At 41.2% G+C, this 26,200-nt stretch overlaps 1 protein-coding gene across 1 annotated transcript in view; it reads left to right on the forward strand.

Annotated features, from left to right (window-relative positions):
• The window catches only part of uggt1 (UDP-glucose glycoprotein glucosyltransferase 1), a 32,946-nt gene extending 23,763 nt beyond the window's left edge, over nucleotides 1-9,183 (forward strand). Inside the window, 15 exon segments of the mRNA XM_048237947.1 lie at nucleotides 69-171; nucleotides 304-383; nucleotides 670-859; nucleotides 1,099-1,257; nucleotides 1,923-2,008; nucleotides 2,168-2,252; nucleotides 3,490-3,578; nucleotides 3,794-3,898; nucleotides 4,410-4,494; nucleotides 4,925-5,107; nucleotides 5,906-6,066; nucleotides 7,502-7,616; nucleotides 7,950-8,066; nucleotides 8,592-8,754; nucleotides 9,013-9,183. Of these exon segments, the coding sequence (XP_048093904.1) occupies nucleotides 69-171; nucleotides 304-383; nucleotides 670-859; nucleotides 1,099-1,257; nucleotides 1,923-2,008; nucleotides 2,168-2,252; nucleotides 3,490-3,578; nucleotides 3,794-3,898; nucleotides 4,410-4,494; nucleotides 4,925-5,107; nucleotides 5,906-6,066; nucleotides 7,502-7,616; nucleotides 7,950-8,066; nucleotides 8,592-8,754; nucleotides 9,013-9,038 (1,747 nt within the window). The 3' untranslated portion in view covers nucleotides 9,039-9,183.
• Nucleotides 9,184-26,200: the final 17,017 nt, after the last annotated feature.

A 26,200-nucleotide genomic window follows, 5' to 3' on the forward strand; every position in this document is an offset into this window, starting at 1 on the left:
CTCTGATAGCTAGAGAGAAAGAGTATTAGTATCCTCGGCTCTAAGTTTTGTCCCTCCGTCCCCTGTAGTGCTGTGAAGATTAGGCCGAAAGAGGAGGAAGTGTACTTTGACGTGGTTGCCGTGGTCGACCCCGTGACCAGAGATGCACAGAAGTTGGCGCCTCTGCTCCTGGTAAGATTAAGAGCATCCCTTTAAAACTCACACATCATTTCCTGCAGTCAGAAACTGGCCCTCCGCTCCTGTGATACCAACGTCCTCCTGTGAGGGGCGCTATCTGAGCCTGTGCCATTTTTCTCTCCTCAGGTGCTAAAGCAACTGGTCAATGTCCACCTGCGCATCTTCATGAACTGCCAGTCCCGACTCTCGGACATGCCGCTGAAGAGGTGAGACTCTGCTGGCTGGTGCAAGTGTTATGTTTCTATTTATGCTTGAGTTAGACTGCAGAACAGATTATATGGTGCCAATGTTGGCAGCATAATCATAGGTTGAGGAGGGTTAGATAAATAATAAATATAATGTAAATTAATTTTAAGTGATACCTATGCACAATGTAAAGACACATACAAGTTATTATCTGTGCACTATCAAACTGTACCCTCTAGCGGGCTGCTGGCGGCCATGTTGTTCAAGCGGAGCTATTTCTCTATGGCCTCTCCCCTCTGATCTTAGCTTTTACCGCTACGTGCTGGAGCCGGAGTTGAGCTTCCAGGCTGATAACAGCCTATCGCTGGGACCCATGGCCAAGTTCCTGGACATGCCCCAGTCGCCCCTATTCACCCTGAACATCAACACCCCCGACAGCTGGATGGTGGAGTCGGTCCACACACGCTACGACCTGGACAACATCTACCTGGAGGAGGTGAGCATGCTTCTGTGCTTAGGGGAACACTTTCTTTAGTGTGTTGTGTGGAAGTCATCATAAATGTACACAGTATTGCTCATGGCAATATTTTGCTACATATGCACCCAAAACAGCATAGTCTACCAACTGTGTTTTAGAACCTAGAAATGTAAATGCATACTGGTAGTGATTTGAATAACAATCTTATCTGTGTGTGTGTGTGTGTGTGTGTGTGTGTGTGTGTGTGTGTGTGTCAGGTGGACAGTGTTGTCCCTGCGGAGTATGAGCTAGAGTATCTGCTCCTGGAAGGCCACTGTTTTGACGTGAGCACAGGGCAGCCACCCCGTGGCCTGCAGTTCACCCTGGGCACGGCCACTGACCCCGTCATCGTGGACACCATCGTCATGGCCAACCTGGTAAGGGGGAGAGAGAGAGACCGTATAACAGCTGGCTCTAAACACCAGGGTTGCCAGGTCTGCTACCTTGGTCTGCTACATGGTCACCAGACACATTCAGCAAAGAAATGTAGCCTGGGCCTCAGTAGTCTAAAGATGAATATCACTCATCTGAGTGTTTTTTTTTTTATTTATTTATTTATTTATTTTTGTAGTTTAAAACTCAGCAAAACTTGCTGGACCTCAGAAATAAGAGTTTACACACAGTTATACTTGTTGACTAGTGAGGATTATTTGCCTTGTTTATATTTTATAACCTGTAGTCTGGGGGTAGATGCTAGCCAGGTGGGCATTCTCTGGGTGCTCATGTTCAGTGTTGCTCTTTCAAAGACTCACACATGGGTCCTCTTAAAACTCGCCCACGCACGCACGCACGCACGCACACACACACACTCACACTCACACAGACACACACACACACTGGTGGTTGGAACAGCAGGATCATGGAAGAAATTGGGGATTGCTATTGGCCTCAAAATACCGGCAGGCACCACAGACTGTCCTGAAGATGTTCTTATCAGGCCTGTGAGAGTTCTCTTTAGTGTTGCAGCTTTGTGCGTGCACATGTTTGTTTACTGTATGTGTGCCTGTGTAGTGGTGATGTTCTGTATCTCTCTCCTTCACAGGGCTACTTCCAGCTCAAGGCTAACCCAGGAGCCTGGGTCCTCAAACTCCGCAAGGGCAGATCTGAAGACATCTACAAAATCTACAGGTACAATTATGTGTGTATGTGTGGATACTGTACGTACGTGTGAGAGTTTGCTACTTTTGCTTTTCTGTTTGTGTGTGTATGTGTGTCCTCTTTTTTGTGTGTGTTGTGTGTGTGTGTGGAGGTCATAGAGATATCTAAATAATTTACTGTCCTTGTCAGCCACGATGGCACCGACTCCCCTGCCGACGCTGATGATCTCATTGTGGTCCTCAACAACTTCAAGAGCAAGATCATCAAAGTGAAGGTGAGCAGGAGCCTCTCAAAGGCACCGCCTCTGCTGCCGCTGCCAGGAGGACAGAGGTGGCCTATGGGCTTTTTACGCCTTTATATTCAACTACACCTTTTTTTTTTAACTGACCACTGAAACAGAACTGTGATTTTTATTTCACTCTCATTTGTTAGTGAGAACAAATCCGCTTCATTCATGGTCCATTATGTGCTGTTGTGCGTGAATCACTCCGCCTGGCATTGGGGTGGCCTTGGCAGGAAGACAGATAGCCAGAGAGAGACACAGACAGACAGACTTTTCGGTAGATAGACAAGGAGATGTCTAGATATACAGACAGGTTTGAAGACGTGCAGGGAAGAAGGAAGTTAACAAACTAATGGAGGAAGACGGAATAAGGCAGACAGATAGAAAGACAGGCTCAGAGGAAGGCAGACAGATGGCAGACAGACGGGGTGGCAGATAGACAGGCAGGCTCAGAGGAAGGCAGGCAGACAGACAGATAGACAGGCAGGCTCAGAGGAAGGCAGACAGATGGCAGACAGACGGGGTGGCAGATAGACAGGCAGGCTCAGAGGAAGGCAGACAGATGGCAGACAGACGGGGTGGCAGATAGACAGGCAGGCTCTTTATGTGTGCAGCTTCAGACAGCAACGAGCTGCAGCAGTTTAAAGGAGGCAGCCTGATCTCCCCTCAGCCCCCTTATTACACAGGATAGCCTGTCAGCTCTAATCACCACCTGTGTGTGTGTGTGTGGTCTCTGTATGGGGGCAACTTGTGTGTGTGTGTGTGTGTGTGTGAGAGTTCATATTCTGTTTGGAGGCTGTCTGAGTCAGTGTGTGTTTGTCTAAGGCCCTCATGTTGCCTGCATCAGTCAGCATGATGCCACTGGGCTTGGCACAATGTGTGTATCTTCTAGTAGTGAAATCATTCCTTTTGGATATAGTTTCACCCATCACTGGAAGTGACAAGTATAAGGGAGTTAAGAGAGAAATAAAGCATGTCACTTTGGAGTTTTTACTCAAAAAAGGGAATACATTTGCTTTCAGAACAGTGACAAGTTGGACATTCCAACCTAGCTAGTCATAATACTTTGTTACAAGTACACAAATAACAGATAACTGCCTACACTGCTATATAGGAGCAGGCCAATTGACATGTCATATGGTCTGCTGAAGTGAAGCGCCATAAAGGATATGGATGTTGAGGCCGCCCTGCGCTGTTTAATGCGGTGTGCGTATTTTCGGTGCTGCAGGTCCAGAAGAAGCCGGAGAAGATGAACGAGGAGCTGCTGAGCGATGGTGCCCACGAGAACGACTCGGGATTCTGGGAATCTCTCACAAGGTACGAGTGAGAGATTACTGCAAGACATCATCACCAAACTGATTGTAAATCTCTGAGCACTTGATGGCAGACTTTTTCCCCCCTAATTGTTTTGCAGTCTGTCGAGCTGTTCGGTTGCATCTCTATATATTGGTGGAGGGGGGTTTAATGGAGGCTCTCAGGTGCTCATTCTGTTTTTCGCTCATGCTTCAAACTCAAGTGTGTCATGTCCACAGAGGCTTCACGGGCGGGAGCAAGACAGACGAGAGCAAGCAGGAGAAGGACGACGTCATCAACATCTTCTCCGTGGCCTCGGGGCACCTGTACGAACGCTTCCTCAGGTGAGACAGAGGATGACCACCTCCACCTGGGATACACATTAAAAATGTCTTATTTCGATCAAATGTGAAATGGCACCTGAAGATCAGTCATTGATTTAACATTCTCAGGCCAAAGCTGAAACAATGACAAATTGAGAGAATTGGCCTTGATTTTTTTTTTGGTGAAAATGTCAGTCTGTCCCTGATGTTTTATTTAAGAGTAGGAAAGAGGAAAGTTAGTCTTAAGCTTTAGCGTGACCCCAGCGACATGGTGACATTCTCCGACATTTTGGTTTAATGCTGGAGGGTTCCCTTCAGGATCAGGATGAGCTCGATTTCGAGTCCCCATCTCTTTCTCGGAGGGTTGGTGATCTTTGGAATTGCCTCCTCCAATCAGCCCCGACATCATTCCTGCTGATTGCATTAATTTCACTTGAAGGTCAGGGAGATGGCAATAAAGAGAGGGAGGAGTCCATCTGAAGTCTGATGACCAGGAGCTGACATTGTTCTGTCCGTATGTCTGTCTTTGCAGGATCATGATGCTCTCCGTGCTGAAGCACACAAAGACGCCCGTCAAGTTCTGGTTCCTGAAGAACTACCTGTCCCCAACATTCAAAGCAAGTATCTGCTGCAGGTGGCACTGTGAACAGCTGCACATGTCAGATTGAAAGAGAATAGTGGGGGTTCATTTCCTCAGTCATATTATTGAGCATTATCATCTGGAACCAGAGAGCCCCAAAGTTATTAATTTTGGTTTTAATGATGAAAATCACTGGAAAGAGCTTATATTGTGTTGGTGCAGTGTTACAGAAAATTTGCCATTTTGTTCATTATGAGATTGAAGATGGTATATCATCTTGCAAATAATATTGCATGTCCAACTAGTAGTTCCTACAGCTGGGTCACGTCTGCTCCTCCGTATTCATTTTCTCAGAAGTCAGGGAATGATCCCTCCAAGCTGTTCTCACTCTCCATCTCTCTCTCTGTCTGTTTGTCCATCATTCTGGAGATCTTGCCTCTTCATCTCTCTCTCTCTGTGTTTTTCAGGAGTTCATCCCTTACATGGCAGAGGAGTATGGCTTCCAGTATGAGCTCATCCAGTACAAGTGGCCCCGCTGGCTGCACCAGCAGACGGAGAAGCAGCGCATCATCTGGGGCTACAAGATCCTCTTCCTGGACGTGCTCTTCCCCCTGGCCGTGGACAAGATCCTCTTTGTGGACGCTGACCAGGTACCGCTCAGATAAGCTGCAGATGGTTAGTTCACCAGGTAACACAGTAATGCTGGAGATGGCAGTTGACCAGAGGGCCATACTACGAAGCGACTTATCCAAGTGGAAGTGATCGATGATATCAGAACACTGTATCTGCATCTGTGGTTTCAAAAGTGACCTGATCTTTACCTGTTAGTTCTTACCCTCTCAGGTGCTGCTCTGCTAGACTGTATTGTACCTACTATTGCTCTAACAGGGGTCAGAGTCGCTCTAGTCATGTTGAAACGCAGCTGGAGCTCACCAAAGCTTAGAGCAAGGAGTTGGGTGCAGTGCACTACTGCCCCCTAGGGAACATATATGGATTTTTTTTTTTATCATAATCATCATTAGACACAAAAAGACAACAATTGTAGGAATGGGAGAGGCAGAAGCAGTTTTTAGAGACTTGCACCTGCTGAAAGTGTATACAGTAGTACAAGTATATATACTCTTTTGATCCCGTGAGGGAAATTTGGTCTCTGCATTTATCCCAATCCGTGAATTAGTGAAACACACACAGCACACAGTGAACACACAGTGAGGTGAAGCACACACTAATCCCGGCACAGTGAGCTGCCTGCTACAGAGGCGCTCGGGGAGCAGTGAGGGGTTAGGTGCCTTGCTCAAGGGCACTTCAGCCGTGCATACTGGTCAGGGTTCGAACCGGCAACCCTCCGGTTACAGGTCCGAAGTGCTAACCAGTAGGCCACGGCTGCCCCAGTAGATTTTCTGTCATACAGCGCTGATATAACCGCTTGTCTCGCCATCTGTCCTCAGATCGTGCGCACTGACCTGAAGGAGCTACGTGACTTTGACCTGGAGGGGGCGCCGTACGGCTACACACCCTTCTGCGAGAGCCGCAGGGAGATGGACGGCTACCGCTTCTGGAAGTCTGGCTACTGGGCCAGCCACCTGGCCGGACGCAAGTACCACATCAGGTAAGGGCCGGCAGTGGTGGCAAGAATGGGCTTAAAGATCAGAACCCTGAGAGCAGTCTAAGGAGTGTGTGTGTGTGTGTGTGTGTGTGTGTGTGTGTGTATATATATATATATGTATGTCTTGTTTTTGATGTTTTGTGTGTGTGACATTTAAATGTGTTCATTAGTGAGGAGGCGGCAGCATTTTGGTGGGTGCTGTGTAAATTTGATTGACCTTTGCCAGTGTTTTTTTGCCCCTCCTGTCACTAGACTTGATTTTTGTTGTTTATGACAGAGGTGTGTGTGTGTGTGTGTGTGTGTGTGTGTGTGTGTGTGTGTGTGTGTGTGTGTTGCTCGAACTCCCTCTTCCCATTATTGTACATGTCCGTAAGGGAGATTATTGGTGCAGAAACAGTCATTTCTACAGGTACACTGCTATGTGTATGTATACAACACAAATAAAGGCTTTTCTCAAGTGCATTCAAGCACACTGATACACTAACATCACTAAAATAGCATAATGTAGATATTCAGATAGCCATGTTGTATGGTAAGTCAAGACCACAGATGACTACAGCTTTTACACATTTGTGAGTAGCCTCTCGTATTTGAGAGTAAATGCTGGTCATTTAAAGGAGGAAAGTTTCCATTTGCAGTTCTCTCCATCTGCACACCACTCCTCTTTGAACAAACAAAAACTAGACACAAACCCCCACGGAGCTGAGGCAGCTGATCTCCTGTGAATTCGGCTCAGACATGGTCACAGAGTTTGACACCCACACACACACCATACCTGGCATAAACGCTTTCCTCTAGTGGGGAGCACTGTAGACTTTGAGCGGCGTCCTGGGATTGGGGGTGTTGGGTTGACATTTAGAGTGCCGCGGTGGCCAGCGCAGATGAATGGCCACTCCTGATATAATTCACTTATCTCACCAGCAGGAAAGCTTTATGGGCTGCTATGGGGAGCAAAAAATATCATATTTTGGTGAATTCTCATAGTTCAGACGCTATTGATTTCATAAATCTCTGAAACACTTTGTTGCATACACACTATCACTACAGTATGGTGTACAGTAGTGTGTATTTATCATTATAGTCATTAACTTATGACTTTTATAGTCTATAACGTATGACCACTTCATGACTATAAATAAACTATGTTTGTTATTTGAAGTTGAATTTTCCTTGTTTTCTCATTTGTAAAGCAATTTAAATGAATGCAGTGTGTGAATATTTGCCTTGCCGTACTTACAAAGGTCATGTCCCTAATTGTAACCTTATAATATTAGTTCTGTGTTATAATTAGTTAATACACACTGTGACATGAGTTATTACAGTGTAATTAACTGTGAGGGCACAGTTAAGGGGTATGTAAGTGTTGCCTGTATGTCTGATTTATGCCATATATATTCTGCTCTCATCTGTCTCTCTCTCGCGTGTGTGTGTGTGACAGTGCCCTGTATGTGGTGGACCTAAAGAAGTTCAGGAAGATTGCAGCAGGGGACCGTCTGAGGGGACAGTACCAGGGACTCAGTCAAGATCCCAACAGTCTCTCTAACCTGGACCAGGTGAGGCAGCTTCTCACTCACCTACCAACTCATTTGAACTCTTGACTACAGTGGCAACATTAGTTAATTGTATATTTACCATGTCTTTGTCAACATTTGTTGAATAGTTATTGTTGTAAGATACTTTATAGTTATGTTACCCATATAGTTATGTTACCTAAGAGATTGTCACAAAATGTTGTAGCCTGCTTCTGTGCGGTTTTATTGTCTTCATTATATTTTATAGTCCATTTGCTGTAAATATTTGTATTTTTATGGACAAAACAAAAAGTTTTGGAATGTGTGTCCATTTGAAATGCACAGTGCTGATGCAAGCTCTGCTGCTCTCCTCAGGATCTGCCCAACAACATGATCCATCAGGTCCCCATCAAGTCCCTCCCTCAGGAGTGGCTGTGGTGCGAGACCTGGTGTGACGACGCGTCCAAGAAGAAGGCCAAGACTATCGATCTGGTGGGTAGATGGCACCCAGCCGCTTACCTTCTGTTCAATTATATTCTCTTAAAGAAAAGCAAAAAAGAGTAATATTGTTCCCTGTACAATCATTCTGGTTAAAACAGTGGATCCCAGACCTTTAATGGCAAAGCCCTCTTTGAGGAATGGCAACCATTCTCCTCCACCACCATGTAAAGACTGAGACAGTCACATATCACCTGCAATTTACTCCTTAAAAAAGACGTCCATCAGCTGTTGCATAACTTTTCTTGAGCAATGGTTTTTGCATTTGAACAGTTAAGCATGCTCCATTAAATCAGTTAGCCATTTTTATATTTCATATTCATATTTAATTTATAAAATAAAGTAAATGAAGTAGGATAAACAATTGGTCCTGACCACAAACTGATGCACCACATAATCAGCAGTCCCTCTGCTAGAGCACAACAACATTCCACTGAGCATGACCTGAAGTCTGATCTATTGTATCACCCCCAGTGCACTGAGCATGACCTGAAGTCTGATCTATTGTATCACCCCCAGTGCAATAACCCCCAGACCAAAGAGCCCAAGCTACAGGCGGCCGTGCGCATCGTGGCCGAGTGGAGCGACTACGACAAGGAGGTGAAGCGCTTCCACAGAAAGTTCCAGAAGGATAAGGAGAGTGGAGGAAGTAGCACAGAGGACGACCAGAGCGCACAAACAGGTGGGCCTGCTGGAGATATCACACACTGCCTGCCTGATAGGAGTCTGCTTTGAAGACCTGATTAGAGAAGGTTGGAGATGAATGGATGGAGATGTAATCATTAACTATATTTTCCCCTCCTTCCTTCCTTTTTTCCGCTCCCTTTATCCCTCCCTCTCTCTCTCACACACACACTCACATACATACGCACACACACATTCTCTCTCTTTCTGTCTTTCTTTCTCTCTTTTCCTCTTTCTTTCTGTCTCTGTGTTGCAGATTCTGACCCGCATACCGAACTGTGAGCACAGCCCTTACAGTTGAGGAAGACTCGACTCTGTTTAAAGAGTTGCTTGCGTGTTTGTTTTTTTGAACTGAAGCCAATTCTCATGGAACATGGCTGCTATTTGAGCTGAGAGACTTGATCCAAAAAAAGAAACATCATCTTTGGTTTGTCTTTGGTGTAGGGTTGTAGGTATGGCATCGCCTAGTGTTTGGGAGAGGGAGAGGTCTGGGCTCAGAGCTCATATTGAGAGAATTGGTCACTTCTGGCCTCATTGGTACTGTACGTCCCATGCTCTCTCATTTAGAGTTTTTGACTTGTGAGCCCAGGTATATACACACACACACATTGATTTGATTGTGATTTATTTGTTGCACAACACAGAATGCTTTTCTGATTAATTGTTAAAATATTTGTTAAAAGTAAATTTGTAGTACATTTTCTGTGTATATGTGTGTGTGTGAGAAAGAGAGAGAGAGAGTCTGCACGTGTGTGGTGGGACCATGGAGTAGTAGTTTGTATCTCCTCTGCATTACCTTACATGAGTGGAGCCATTGTGTGTGTGTGTGAATTTATTTGTTTGTTTGTGTGTGTTTGTGATGTCTTTCAGACTTTCAAAGAGAAAAGAATACAACACATTTGTATAAACCATAAGACCACTGCTCCATTTGCCTCATAAAGCCACCCCTCATATAGAATAGTGTCAGACTCAGGGAGGAATACTTAGGCCTGTCACAAGCATGGACAGCATGGTAACAAGTGTGATTTTACTCCAAATGCAATGTGTATCAGGCCTATGCATTGAAAAAAAACCTTGGCATTCCAGTCCAGTGCCACTATATATGTTTTCATTACTGCTAGGATTTAAGGGTCAAAGCCACCGTTTCAGAGACCAGATCACAGCACTGGGTTAATGGCTGACGGCTCACGGTCTCGCTCGTCCTAGCTCTGTATTTTCTGATGAAATGTATACAGGAAGGAGGCAATCAAGTCTCCTAATGGAAGTTCCCTTTCAACAAAGCACAGTTCAGAGACAATGAAGTCTCAAGGCTCCAGTTAGTTTCTCCTGATCCAGCAGGTAGTGAATGGCGTCCTCTACTGGCACCAGTCAGAATTGCATGGATAAAACAAAAAATAATAATTTCCAAATGGCTGGATTTTATAATCCTCCTCTATTTCGGCTGATGTCTTTGGTTATGTTAGTCTTTTTGCGGAGAGTGATTGGCCACTATTTAAGGTTTCCTCTTTTATTGTCATCACAGCCATAAACAAAAAGCTCAATCTGCATCTGAAACAGGTTTGCGGCACAAGCAGTCCTATCCCATAGTCCACTGCTCCTACCCGTGTGTAGAGGCTGGCTGCTCTTTTGGGGGAACTTGACCACTTGGCTGATGCTGTTATGAACTCCCCCCATCCCTTGAGAGGTTTCATTTGTGTTCCCCCAAATGCCTTTCTGAGAGACAGCATAGTTGGTGATGAGCAGATTGTGTTGTACTTTGTGCCTTTTCCTGTAAGGAAGAGTGAAGGTGCAAAGGCCCCTTTGGCCATCATGCTGTTTGTGTGTGTGTTTTTTTTTTTCAGCTGTTCTCTGTTTTTTGGGTATGTGTCAATCATTCTGGGGATAAAAAAGCAGACTACTTTCTAGTCACTTGTGGACTTTTGTTTGATTCTAAGATTGTATGAAGTGAATTATGGCATATCAATATTTTGTAATAAAATACAACTACCAAACACAACATTTCTGTGGTGTCCTTTCTATAATGTGTTCAGTAAAGTGCTGTGCTGTCCAGAGATAAGACTCAAGTCATCCCTTGTGTGCTGATGTTCTTTGCACTCATCAGTTTAACAGGGGAGCTGAGATATCAGAAGATGTAAAACGGTAACACTTTTCAAATATTGAAAATGGTTGGCTTTATTTTGAAAATAGATGTTCTGCCTCAGAGAGGTGAAAAGACCATGAATTTCTAATGTAAATTTGGTGCTCAGAAATGAGTGAATAATATTGCACCTGGTAACACATTTAGTGACTGTAGTGGCCTTGGTAGACTGGTTTTAACACTGAATCCTTTCTTATCCTTTTTTAAAGGGTCTGAGAAAGTCTGAACGTTCCAAGCTTGTTCTCCTTTGGATACACATGATGCCACCTACCTATGAATAATTACATTTGGGTCATTCTGTGTCAAATCAGACAAAATCCAGGAAAATGGTTAATGTCTCACATTCTGCTCAGTTTGTCTACCTAATATTTACTGTAGGTCGCAAAATTAAGACCTGTAAAATATTTTTGTTAAATTCAAATGTTAATACATTTGTATCACCTACGATTTTGGATCATTTTTTACACTCAGAAATGCCTGTATCCATATGGCACCAATCATTATTTTGTCTGCAAATGCAATAGTTTATTCATGTTGAGTCAATATTTGAAGTCTAACAAATGCACATGAAGATAGTATAAAACAAGGTGTGGTTGCATTTTTTGGTAATGTTCATAGGACTAAAATGGTATGTGGGGTAGCTTGCCTTGTAGGAACACAAAAATCAATGTGGGAATAGCGCAGTTTGTAGTAATTTTGTGTATAAAGTGCCAATAATGTACCATTTTTCATTCATACATAAATACACTAAATGTTACATTTATAAAACTGTTAAATGTTATAAAACATTTATATGAAACCGTTATTGCGTGACAGAGCAGAAATGGGGCTTTCCAACAAGACCACGCACTTGTCTGTACTTTAAAGTATGAAAAACAAAAAAAAATAATGAAATTAATTCAAATTGCATGATATTTACAGTCTATACTTCTCTGCGTTCACCTGCGCACTCATTACTCTCGTTTGAATTACTCGCGAACCCGAGAATGCATAGATATGGCACACATGTCATATGAAAGAGACACAGAGCTACCATTTGATACCAAGTACATCCTTCTGGGTTATAAAACAGACAAAGTGACAGCAAAATAATTACAGTGCATGAAAATGCACTGTACTTTTCTTCCTAGGCAACAACTTTGTCTTATTATTCTTCCGCTTAACACTTTTTCCGTACGCAATTTCTCTTGAACAGTTTAATTTAGAAACTTTGTTCAAACGTAACGTAACGTGTAACGTAGAGCACTTGTATCAATTGACTTGTAGTCGTGCAAGAAAATCAAAGCGATCTGTAGAATTTTATTAATGAGAAATGATTTCACAGATGCACAACTTCGGATGCATTAGTTCACATTTGGGTTTACAAATACACGAATGTTGTGCATGTTCTCAGATTATGAAACACGGATGTGCAAATGTGTTTCGCACCAACTGCGCTGCAACGATTGGAGCAAAAGTGTTGAGTGCATGACTCTTGAAAGTTGTGACTCACAGGATAGGATTTGTGTACCTGTAAAAGGGATTTGTGAACACGTAGCCCCTATTTTGTGTTAACAGGATATAAAAAAAAAATATGTACAACTTCAACTTTACTGTTACACTTTTAATAATAATAATAATAATAATAATAAAGCTTTATTTGTATAGCACCTTTCATACACAGAATGCAGCTCAAAGTGCTTTACATTTGAAGCATGTAACACAATAATAGTCAGTCAGTCATTATCAATCACTTTTCTTTGCTGTTTATGTTATACTCAGCAACATATCAAAAATATAGAAAATGGCGTCATAAGACTGGCAGCCTTAACCCTCTTACCCCCACAAGCCGCCATATGGCAACTGTGGCAAGGAAAAACTCCCATATTCCAGGAAGAAACCTTGAGCAGAACCTGACTTAATAGGGGAGCCCATCTGCTTCTGGCTGGCTAAGCCCTCCAATAGTAGCAGATGTAGAATAATCTGAAAATGTAGTCTACAGGATAAGATGAGTTAACTAAAAGCTTTCCTGTACAGGTATGTTTTCAGATCTTTTTTAAAATATTTACTGAACTTCGCCTGCTTGATGTACAGAGGCAGGGTGTTCCATAGTTTGGGGGCATAATGGATAAGCGCAGCTTCTCCACTTTGTTTGTGGAGCACTTTGGAGTGCGATTAAAAGATTAGAATTGGATGATCTAAGTTTCCTTTGTGGTTGATAACATATTAAAAGCTCAGAGATATATGAAGGTGCTATGCCATTCAGAGCTTTGTAAGTAATTAACATAACCTTAAAATCAATTCTATAGGAAATAGGGAGCCAGTGCAGTTCAGCCAACACAGGGGTGATGTGTTCTCTCTTCTTAGTCTTAGTTAAAAAGTCTAGCAGAGTTCTGTATGAGTGCCAATTTCTTTAGATGTTTTTGGGAAGACCAGTGAAAAGTGCATTGCAGTAGTCTAACCTGCTAGTGATAAAGGCGTGAATTAGTTTTTCTGCATCTTGTTGAGTTAAAAGGGCCGCACTTTGGCAATGTTTCTCAAGTGGAAATAGGCTGTCTGAGTAACTTTACTGATATGGGGCTTAAAACTTAACTCTGCATCTAAGATGACACGAGGCTTGTTACTTTTGGTTTGACCTGGTGTGCCAAGTTCCCCAGATTACTAAGAATAATATCTAAGCTTTAGTTTTGGTCCAACCAGAAGTACCTCTGTTTTGTCATCATTTAGTTTCAAAAAGTTTTTGCTCATCCACTGATTAATGGAGGTTAGGCATGCAGTGAGGGAGCAAAGGCCATCTGGGTTAGTTGGCTCCACAGAAAGATACAATTGGGTATCATCATCTGCGTAGCTGTGGAAGTTTACATTATGCTGACTTATGGCGTTTCCCAATGGAAGCATATATAGAAAATAGCAGGGGACCAAGGCAGCTCCCTGGGCCACACCAAAAGGCAAGTCATGTTTTCAGATACATGATCTCCTAGACTGATATAAAAATCTCTGCCAGTAATGTAGGTTTGAAACCAGTTTAGAGCATTATCAGAGAGACCCATCCACTTCGCAAGGCGGTGAATTAGGATGCTATGATCAATGGTGTCAAATGCCGCACTCAAATCCAGAAGAATAAGGATTGAGACTTTGTTTGAGTCGGTAGCTAGTCTGAGATCATTGACTATCTTTACTAGAGCCGTTTCTGTGCTGTGATTTGATCTAAAAACCTGATTGGAATTTTTCAAGGATACTGTTTTCGTTGAGGAAGGTATTTAACTGATTGCAAACAACTTTTTCAAGTACTTTGCTCAAAAACGATAAATTTGATATAGGCCTGTAGTTGCTCAGATTGGTATGGTCAAGATTTGACTTTTTAAGTAAAGGTTTCACAACAGCGGTTTTAAAAGCAGTTGGAAATATACCTGTTTCTAATGAGGTATTTATTACCTTGAGAAAAAAGGGAGCTAAGCCATCATATACTTTTTTGAGGAATGTAGTAGGGATTGGATCTAAAACACATGTTGAGGAGCCGGTTTGAGTTATAATTTTACCAAGCTCAGATTGAGTAATAGTGCTAAAGGACCTTAATTTTGGGGGGCTGTAACTTAGTTTTTCTCCATGTTCTCTCAGCTTTCCTACATGATCTTTTTAGATCATGGATATTTTCGTTCATCCAAGGTGTCAGTTTGCTACAGGGCCTTTTTTAGTCTTTAAGGGTGCCACTCTGTCAAGCAGAAGCCTAATTCACGATTAAGAGCCTCTACCATTTGATCAATGGGATGATGTAAAATATCTAAATTTATGGAGTCTATAAGAGCTATGAACTGCTGTTCTGCTCTAATGTCCAAGAGTCGCGATTTGATTGCAATTTCGGGATGAATTTTTGGAGTATGTAGTACAATATTAAAAGATACACAATGATGATCAGACATATTTATATCATTTACTGATAAGTCTGTGACTTCTATCCCTCTGGAAATGACTAGATCGAGGGTGTTGCCAAGGTTGTGGGTGGGTCCTGTAACATGCTGCTTTAGCTCTAAACTGTCCAACACATTAAGGAACTTACTGGCTTTAGCATCAGTTGTCTTATTGACATGAATATTGAAGTCGCCATTTACAATTATCCGATCATAGCTAGTGATGATGAGCGACATAAGTTCAGAAAACTGGTTGAGAAAGCCAGTCCATAGTTTAGGAGGGCGGTATAAGGTTAATAGAAGTACAGCTGGGTCAGCCTTCAGAGTGAGGGCAATATACTCAAAGGAAGCGAATTAGCCAAAGTTGACTCGTGTGCAACTATATTTGTTTGAGAGAATGGAGGCAATTCCACCACCTCGTTTGCCTTGTCTAATTGAGTGGAAGAAATTATAATTTGGGGACAAGTCTCAACAAGAACAGCTTAAGCTGTCTGAAGTCAACCAGGTTTCAACAAGAAACAGAAAATCCAATTTTTTTTCACTAATAAAATCATTGATTGCAAAGGTTTTGGTAGTAAGTGCACCTATATTTAGTAAACCCATGTTAGCTGAAAATGCCTCTGGCTTTTGAGGAATATGCTGAGGTATGGAAAGAATATTTGTTAGGTTTCTAGTTTTAAATTTGTCTTTTCTTTTTACTATCGTTGGGTAGAAATCAAGCGTTGGAATAGAACTATAAGCATAAGTCATGCTATTGCATGACACAGCTTGATCTATGGTAGTAGTATTGTATGTTACCCTGCAGAAAACATTCTCAGACTCATCCACATGTATAATGCCATTCGAATCAATACCTGGGGGGCGTGAATCTGTAATATTTTCTACAGAATGTCAATGTCTCAGTGTGGACGCTTTTATGACTTTAGTGTGCACATGCAAAATCTGCAGTTAAATGTGCTCGCCACTTTTGCACCCAATATACCTTCATATCTATGCCAGGTGTTCAGGCCACCTGCAGCCTCAGGCTTTAAGCATACAATCTGGGTCAATTAAGACTACACATCCTATTTAACTGTTTCCTCTGCCCAAAACTGTTTCAAAATAAAAGTCCTCACTACAATAATCCACTGTTAAACAATTTAACCCATTAAACTACTCAACATTTTACATTCAACTTTTAAACGGTCTACTTTTAAACTATCATTAAACTATCTATCTATTAAACTAGCTGTCTATCAACAACTTTTAAACTGTCTACATTCAACTTTTAAACTATATACATTCAACTCAATCATTAAACTATCTATCTATTAAACTAGCTGTCTATCAACAACTTTTAACTTGTCATCAACTACGTCAACACTTGTCATCAACTATAGAGTGTCCCAGTGACTTCCGTTTTACTTCCGCTACAAGGGACCTGTCTTTCAAAAAAATATGAACGGTAGTTAATGGAGAGATAACAATTATTTTTTGGTCCAGTTTGAATTGTGCCACGAATTTCACATATGATGTGTGGGAATTTAAAAGATAATTTTTCACTTCAAGAAAGTACTGTTGTTCGATAGACTTCAAAAGTTATGTTGGTTTTGTGCGAATCCGCTCAGTGGACTACATCTCTCGTCTCGAACGATGTACGTCACCAACGTAATGAAACTATAAGATTAGCATGCTAGCTGTTATGCTAGTTAACGGTTGCATCTTGCTGCCTGCTATGTCACTTAACAGTATCTAATGTACAGTCTATGGACGAATACAACTTAACTGATGTGTTTAATCCTCTGACTCATGGTATTTTCATCGGCAAGGAAAGCCCAATTAAGATCTGTTGCTGGTATGCTTGTACAATCTAGTGTGGCTGTGAATGAGCTAACGTCACTAGCGCGATTGATGGGTTTGTAGTCGTTGGAATTACGATCTTTCACAATGTTGTAATTCAATAGTTACGAAACAAACTGCAAATGTCTTTACATGAAAAATTGTCTTTAACATTGACAAACATCATGTGGGTAATTCAAGGCACAAGTCAACCGGAACCAGAAAATCATTTCTTTTTCGCCATAGACTGGCGTTCAAATTTTTTTAAAAGATAGGTCCCATGGAGGCAAATGGAAGTGGCGTCACTGGGACACTCAATGACTCCTACCTACTGTAGCTAGTTAGCATTGTTAGCATTTTAAGATTTTTAGCAAAACTGCTAGAAAACATTAGCTAAGTTGCATGGTTAGCATATTTAGCAAAACTGCTAGAAAACATTAGCTAAGTTGGCTAAGTAGCATGGTTAGCATTGCTAACATAGTTAGCATGTTTAAGAAAACTGCTAGAAAACATTAGCTAAGTAGCATGGTTATCATAGTTAAAAATGTTAGCATAACTGCTAGCAAACATTAGAGCCATCCCAGCAAACACACTAATGTGGCCATCACGTGGCCGCAACATGATTTTCCAACCAATGTTTACGTTGCCGCCACGTTATTTAGCAACATTACCGCGACATATCAGCAACATGCAGGCAACCTTTCTGCAACTTAATGGCCACGTAACCGCAACGTTATAGCAACATTGAAACCCATGTTGGAGGTCGCCAGAATGTTGTCAGGATGTAAAAAAAAAACAGCTCTGGGCGGACCTGCAGATGCAGTCCTCATTTGCCCACTCACTTGGTTTAAGAAGAACAGAGCGACATTTCACATTTGATTACACCATTTATTTAAATTAATTTAATTTGGGAGTTCCTGCCGATGACTTGACGTGCTGCTGCTGCTGCTGCCGGGCCTGCAAGCAAAGAAGAAAACCTTTAGCTTTCAGGTAAGAGCTGCACTTTTTTTGAATTTGTGCAGACTGTCCCGAAGTTTTACTTACGTTTTATTGTGCTGCATACTCCGGGTTCTGAGCAGTGGCAGCTTCTCCTTCCCCTTCAGGTTGCTGCCTCCAAATTTAGTAGTGTGGGCTACAGAAAACAAAATTTCAATTAAGAGAGGCACAACATAGGCAATGTTTTCTGTCACCAACCATGAGAGAAAGGGTTCCACTTTCATCTCACACACACAGGTTACTTGCTTGTGTCTTAGAACATGCCAAACTAACGTCTTCTCTGGGGAGTCCGTTACTGCATATATCTCATAAAATCATAGCACACCATCTATTAATTACACTTGTCATATTCAATAACATTCACATATCATATTAATATTAAAACACTAACATTACAGTACAGTAAAGTACAGTAACAAAGCAGTACAATAAACGTAAATCTCCGATTGTTTTTTTGTATCATTCAATTAGCTCAAAGTTATCCTAGCATGCTACATGCTAGCCCCATTCTAATGCAATTGCTGCTACGCGATGCTAATCACTCGCTAGCCTTAACAATCTTTGCTAGCAGATAAATTACTCACCGGCGTTCAAAAGAAGTGGATAAAGACGTGAAAACAATGAGGAAAGATTAAGGACAAAGTAGAAATAGTAAAACGACTTAAGAGGTATTAAAAATGATTCACGATAGAAAGGTGTCAAGGAGTAAAAGGTTTTGATTCAAAGTCTATTCATTCAAGTGTAACGTTATCGAGTCCGTTGAACGTAAAATAAACAAATTCTGGTATCCAAGCAAAGCATTTCCCGTTGACTAGAAAATCGTATGTCCTTCTGGATTTTTAATTATTTTGTTATTTATTCAATTTATGTACCTATTTACTTAACATTGGCAACTAATTTTGGGTTTAGTAACCAATGCTTAGGTGGGTTACACCTTCACCCCTCTCCATCCAAAAAGCGTTGCAATATGACTGCCGAGTGGAGGGACTTGCCTAAAAGGACTTTGGATCAGTCAAACTCAGCTAGCTAGACAAAATTGTTCTTGTATAGCTGTCTTTGCACACTTTTTCATTTTGCTTGATATTTTATTAAACTGTGAGTGTGTGAACAGAAAGTATTAAGACATTATTACCTTTTTTTCTTTTCCAGGGACCGAACTGAAGAGGGATCGATCCACAATTTTGGAGACAACCGGAGGCAAAATTGATAACCCTGACTCAGTTGCGACAGCAGAACCAGCATCTCTACGGCTTAAGGACAACTTTAGCTTGATAGAAAACTTGCAACACTTAATTGACATATGAACTGATGTTGGATTGGCACCACTTAGCCTACTTGCTGATCGAATAATTTGGTGAATACAATAATAATTGAATTATAATTAAGCTGGTGTTGTAATGTAGAATTATTTTCTCATGCTATGACTTCATACAACATTTGGGTTCTATGGAATTATTTGTTTTCTTATTGGACAGGAGACAGCTATTCCCAAAAGTGGGAATATCCCAGGTCAATAGAATAATCTGGTGTTTTAAGGTTAATTAGTCGGCGGCAGAATTAATGTATTGAATCAACACAGCATTTGTGATCGCGGGGTTGTTACCTTCGCCACTCGGCCTCAGAACCTCGAGGTTACAGCCAAACAAAACACCTGTGATTATATCATTACCCAACACTCCTACTCACACAATTTCAAATTGCTTAACCTCATTTCAGCCTTGGTAACTGAATACTAAAATTAAACTCAGGTTGATTGTCAGTTATCAGTCTTATCCTGTGGGTCATGTACACTGCTGTTATTTTCTTATAACTTAAATTTGGACTATAAAGCATAGTTTGGATTGGATTCTGATTAGCAGTCAGTGGTTTAGCTACTCTCCACCTCAGCCTCTCCAAGGTCTTTATGCTCTCTCCTGGTTAACCAAAGCCTACCCTGCAACGTGGTTTGTTTGTACACATCACTTGAATTCATGAAACACATGAATTTTACTTCAAATGTAAATAGAAAGAATTGTCAGTGTGATTTATTAATGTGTTCCCTACATGCATTTAAAATAAATAATTCATCAATTCAGTATCTGAATATATTTGATTGCAATTTTTTTTTAACTGGGTCAGAGTTTGTGGAAATTAGAAAATTGTAGTTCTGGATGGTCAACATTAATCTCAGTTTAGCATTATTTTTGTGGGGATGAGTCATCAGGTAGTAAATAAACAGTACAAACCAGTGGTCCATTTTTCTGGTTTGACTTAAAAAAAAAAAAAAAAAAAAAAATATCTCTGATTATTATTGCATTTGATATAACCTCAGCTAACAATTGGTGTTGGGAAACAGCAACATTGCTAAATGACCATAGGGCCACGTTGCTCAAGTCACCAAATGGCAACGTTACCAAATGACCATAGCGCCGCAACGTTGCCAAATGACCATAGGGCCACGTTGCTCAAGTCACCAAATGGCAAAAGTACCAAATGACCAAAGCGCCACGTTGCGGCCACGTTATTTACACCACCAAATGGCAACGTTACCAAATGACCATAGGGCCACGTTGCTCAAGTCACCAAATGGCCACTTCATAGTGGCAACGTTGTGGCCACGTTGCAGGAAGGTTGCCAGAAGATTAGTTGGCCGTGACCAACTGGCAACTTATAGGCAACGTGGCTGTTTAGTTGTGTGTTAGCTGGGATTCCAACTTTCAGTTATCATTAAATATCTACCTATACGCAGGGCTCTACACTAACATTTTTTTCCAGGAGCACTTGTGCGCTAACCTGACCCTAGCCAGATGAATGTCGTTCCGCTTAGCTCCGCCTAGCTTCACTCACATCCATCTGGGACCTCTTCCATTGAGAGTGATTTCTCCAACCAACTTTATGGTTTAGCCAATCAGGGCCTTAGGGGGAGTTTCATAGATGTGACATTGCGTGAAGGCGACTGTGAGTCTGTTATTAAGCGCCACGGGTTGGCTTCGATGTGAGTGGTTGAAGTAGCACGTCAATAGATGACGGACAAGTGGCTTATTCAATCATATGCAAGCATTTTTTGATTAGGCCCAGCCTTCTGAAGCAACAAGATGGATGAGTGGAGCTAGGCGGAGCGAAATTCATCTGGCTATTGCCAGGTTACTTGTGCGCCCAAGTTAAAACAATTAGGAGCACAGACAAAAATTTGGGCGCACAGTCACTTCTGTACTTAACTTACACATAATCATTACACTGCAGCTAACAGTTAAACATGCCAGTGCACCAATTGCAAATATTAAGATTGACTGACAACATTTAGGCTACAGGAAACAGGATTTTAAAGATCAGTGCCTACTTTATTTTCAGTCTGTTCTATTTTCCTACATTTTGTTAATGTAAAATAATATAATACATTGCCATATTTGCATTTAGCCTGTATATCAAGTATCCTGCCAAATGTAGGCTAATTTATTTATGAATCCATCTGTAGCTAATCCAAATATGCCCATGGTGACCTATCTGACTGCATACTGCCTAATACTACTACTAAAACAGTCCATTTTCTCTTCCACAAACCCAACATAGGCTATCAAGGATATATATTTTTTTTAAATATCTGCATTGATGGGGGCAGGAGGAGGCAAACGTTAGGTAGGCAAACTTTCGTTTTGCACTTCAGCTTGTATTCGGTGTAAACAAACAAGCATGCGTGGAAGCCTGGAGTTGTCAGCGTTCTACCTTTGAATAAAATGGGAGTATTACGGGAGGCTACTTTTGTGCCTGTTCGCTACAGCTATATTTTGCATATTGCAGCCAATACGTTAACTGGGCTAAAAGGCATGTTAGGTTACCTTTCCTTCTCTCACTGCATTCTCAGAATCTCATCCTGTTCCTCCTATATCCGATGAATTCGGTGGAATCTTCAATCTTTGCATCTTGGCTGGCTAGTCTAACTTTCCGCTTTTTCTGCGCGCTCTTGGTAGATTTGATAGAAGCGACAACTAGCGAGTCACAACGCAAAACTGCTAACGTTGATGGGAGGTGTAGTTTTTATGCTGCATTCGCGATGTGATTCTATGGTTTGCACAGTAATGTTTCTCGATGTTGCGGTGTATTTTGTAGACAAACATTGACATAGTTAGAAGTCATTCGCACCAGTGCGCCTAAATCTTTTTTTGCACTCGCACGCCATCATATTTACTCGCATGTGCGAGTGAAATGGGCGCACTGTAGAGCCCTGATATGCCATTAAACTATTTGAATATCAACATTCATTAAACTTCCAGTCTGTCAACAACTTTTAAACTATTTACCTTCAACTTTTAAACGGTCTATTTTTAAACTATCATTAAACTATCTATCTATTAAACTAGGTGTCTATCAACACCTTTTAAACTATCTACATTTATTTTTTAAACAGTCTACTTTTAAACTACCATTAAACTATCTATCTATTAAAATAGCTGTATATCAACAACTTTAAAACTATGTACATTCAACTTTTAAACTTTAAAGCTATCTACATTCAACTTTTAAACGGTCTACTTTTGAACTATCAACTTTTATTAAGCTATGCAACCACCATGTCTGTCCTAGCATCACCACAGTAACCAGCTCTGTATTATCTATTTTAACTATTAACGTTTTTCATGTGACGTATTCTAGGTTCTATAGCTTTGTTTACATCCACCTGGTAGGTGTACATCGTTGTCTGCAGCTGCCTCTCAGTAGGCTATATAAGTATATAGACTTTTTTGATCCCGTGAGGGAAATTTGGTCTCTGCATTTAACCCAATCGGTGAATTAGTGAAACACAAACAGCACACAGTGAGGTGAAGCACACACTAATCCCAGCGCAGTGAGCTGCCTGCTACAATGGCAATGGAGCAGTGAGGGGTTAGGTGCCTTGATCAAGGGCACTTCAGCCACGGCCCACTGGTCGGGGCTCGAACCGGCAACCCTCCGGTTGCAAGTCCAGAGTGCTAACCAGTGGGCCACGGCTGCCCTCATCTGCCTACATCTCTGTATTTCAGCAATGTCAACATTTCAGGCATCAGTAAAGGTGATGATGAAACGTTATCCCATTGTTCAATATTTGATAGCCTGTCCCATGAACGTTATTTCCCTAAAATCGCCCTGATTTGGTGCATTGATCTGTATCGATAACGTTATGGGAGAACCTGCATGTAGCCTATGGTAGCCTAACTTTTTTTCTCTGTTCAAAACTCGGTTTACACGAAGACGACAGACTTTCTTAGAAGCTGTGAAATTTGGCCAGAAAGGAACATGTCTTCCCTCTGAAAGTTAACACAAAATCAAACAATATTAGATAATTTAACTTCAACTGAACAGCGACAGGTTTTGGTAGGCAGTAGACTCAGCAGACGTTAAAATGGTAGCCTACATAGCAGTCATGAATCCTGTAACATATTATAACATATAACAGTGATGGCTTATTCGAAGACGATCTGCATGGATATATAACCACCCAGAAAAATGAGTGATAAAGTTAATTAATTGTATGAAGCTTTTTTATTAGTTCATTGCAGCATCCGCTATATTAGGCTGTTATGCCAGCTCAGCTTTTAAATATGCTGTTTTTGGTCATGTGGACTTGATTAAACGGGTAAAGATAATTCATAAACTGCTTATTTCTTACATTACTGAAGCAGTAGGACCTAGGGTTCAACAGTGGTGTTTGAGGTTGCTGTGTTAAGTTCAGCTCAAAAATCAGTTTATTTTTACATACTGGAGTTAGCATTCGTCATTTTTACATTCGTCTGTTTAACTGAAGTTCAAATAGACATGTTTGTGATGCTCCACTTTGTTGTTTAATAAAGCTTTACAACACGATGCATCGGTGTTGGAAGTGTCAGGTTGTCTGTAGTAGGCTAGGCTACATGCGCTGGACCATGAATATGCCACCAAATAAATAAAAATAAACTCCACGTGGGTCTCTGAACCACTACTAAATTAAAGGGACACCAGGCAACGTTTTCGTATTAATTAATCATCTTCATAAGTCGGTATATGGTTAAATGACTCATTACGGGGCAAATATGAAGGCTCTCTCGCCCGCCCCTACTGCCTGTAGGAAGAATATCCCACTTGCAAGTTCGGTGTATCCTACCCGCCGACCGAAGCAGGATCAGTTTACAGCACAGAGGCAGGCTAACGAAACGCTAGAGATTGTTGGTGTGTATAATGGCAGAGCCGGCGAAGAAGCAGCGAAAACCCTTGACGGAAGACGCAAAGAAAAGGAAAAGAGCTTCAGACCGAGCGAGGGGGAGTTTCTTAGAGAAAAAGCATCAGGCTTGCCTGGTATCCCTTTAAACTGCTTGCATGATAATCTGACACCAACCTGCTTGCGCCACTAACCAGTTGACACTTCCCAGTGAAATTGGTGATATGTAGGCCTACTAGTAAATGAGGTCAACTAGTATGTGTATGAGAAACACATTATACTTTTTGTCAGTCACTTTGGTGCCTTTTTCACTTCAGCAATAGCAATTGCTGACTTGTTTGTGTAAACTACATCGCTACTGAATAAGCCCTTTCACATTGTAGGAACTTGACAGTTCCTAGAACCCATTTTTGTGCATTCGGACAGCATGGAACTGGGGAATTAAAGAGTTCCTCTGACCGCTATATGTTCCTATAACTGTTTGTGCCCATACTTTGGGGTTGGGGTCTTTTATCTTGACTGATGTGCATGCCAAAGCAGCATTTAAAAATATCTGTAAAAATAATGCAGCTTCTGCTTAAATTTGAGAACATATTTTATTAACAATGCTGATTCTTTTTCTATGCCTTGGTATACCATGCACTTCTAGTCAATACACTTCAGTAGCTAGTAACTAAATGCTGTCCGTTTCATTCATTCATGTTCATGTAATGATTGGGCTACTAGGGCCATCCTTGAAAATACCGACCCAAATATTTTTTCTTTTACTCCCGGTTGTAAACTTACGTTAAGACCAACCAAATATGTTTTTACAACTAATACAAATGCAATAAAATAATATTTATTATATTTTAGTAGCCATTATCTCTTTTAAATAAAAACCTGCGGTGTCATCTACACCATTGGTTTACCCATGTCAGACTATGACATATGCTTTGTTTCATCAGCTACCAGGAGGAAATCATTTCTAATTATCCAGTTAGTAATAAGTGCAACTATGTTCTTAGAACCATTGGGTCCGAATGTACCTAATGATGAGATAGTGCGACTTTTTTGTCATTTCTTGGCCATCCCTAGTACGTCTGAATGGCTTGTGTATTCTGGGCTAATGTCTGTGTACTATAGTAGAAGTTGAGTTGCTTTGCATTTCCATTTTAGGTGATCTGAAGTCCCCTTATTCTGCTTGTAAACTAACCTTTCTGGTCCTTTCTTTTCCCAGTTTTTTTATTGGAAAAACTTCCAAATTGGTATGGACATTGCACTCTGAAAATGAATAGTAAACAGATATGTGTTAACAAGTGTCATTGTAGCTAGAGACAGAGGCGGACAGAGTACACAGCTTCATTACTTGAGTAAAAGTACAGATACCCTTTGTTAAATTTTACTCAAGTACAAGTAAAAGTACAACAGTCAGATGTCTACTTAAGTAAAAGTACTGAAGTGCTTGTTTTTAAAACAAGAGTAGCCTACATTTTCTAAATATTGCATTACTACTGCCACAGTGCTTAAATTTATGTACAGAAACGTCCTACATGGAGTTATGAAAAATTTGAATGTTAAAGGGACACCAGGCAACGTTTTCGTGTTAATTACTCATCTTCGTAAGTCGGTATATGGTTAAATGACTCATTACAGGGCGAATGAAGACTCTCTCACCCGCCCCTACTGCCTGTAGGATGTGGTTTATATATCATGGTGTTCTTAACTGGACAGTGGCTGTGGCCTCCATCTTTCACCCAGCGCAATGTGGAAGCAGGCGCTACGCAATTGTTATTGCTAGTATGTGGCCGGCTGTTTATTCCGCCACCTGGCCTAAAGTGAAATGCACTGAGATGTGCTCTTATGAACCCCTTGCTTTTAAAGAGAATGTCTGTAGATAAATATGTACAAAAAAGTATACACACTTGATTTCTTGCGTCTCTGGCCAACAATAAGTAACTGGTGGACCTAGAAGACAAAGGACAGTCAACTATGAGAGACACATCAGCAAAAAATGTTAAATGTAAAAGTCTTAGCCTATACATTTTGGGAGCAAGTCATGGCTGGGCTGTGAAGTAGGTGTTGTTTAATAGCCTGCTTGCAGCTGTTCATATGCCACGTTCAGTAAGTAATTTTATCTTACTGCTAACAGTCTTCCTAAATTGCTAAAACTCCTAAGGCCCCGTTAGGCTATGGTACGGTATCTAAACTTAAATCACATAGGCCTAGTTGTGTAATTTCTGTTCGATCTATTCAATCTTAGTCCACTTAGTCCATCTTAGTTTACTTAGTCTTCCGTTCATACATTAAGTGCTTGATTTGGAAAGAATTAGGTATATGAGGAGTAGATCAGAACATACAAGCAGACAGGAGTGCACTCCAAAGTAGGCTATGGTCACAAACTACTTTGCAATTGTTCACAACAGAATTGAATTGATCATTCATTTCATCAAATTGCAAATGTCTTACTCTTAGTACA

Source organism: Alosa alosa, chromosome 1 (genome assembly GCF_017589495.1).
Source record: "Alosa alosa isolate M-15738 ecotype Scorff River chromosome 1, AALO_Geno_1.1, whole genome shotgun sequence".
NCBI lineage: Eukaryota > Metazoa > Chordata > Actinopteri > Clupeiformes > Clupeidae > Alosa > Alosa alosa.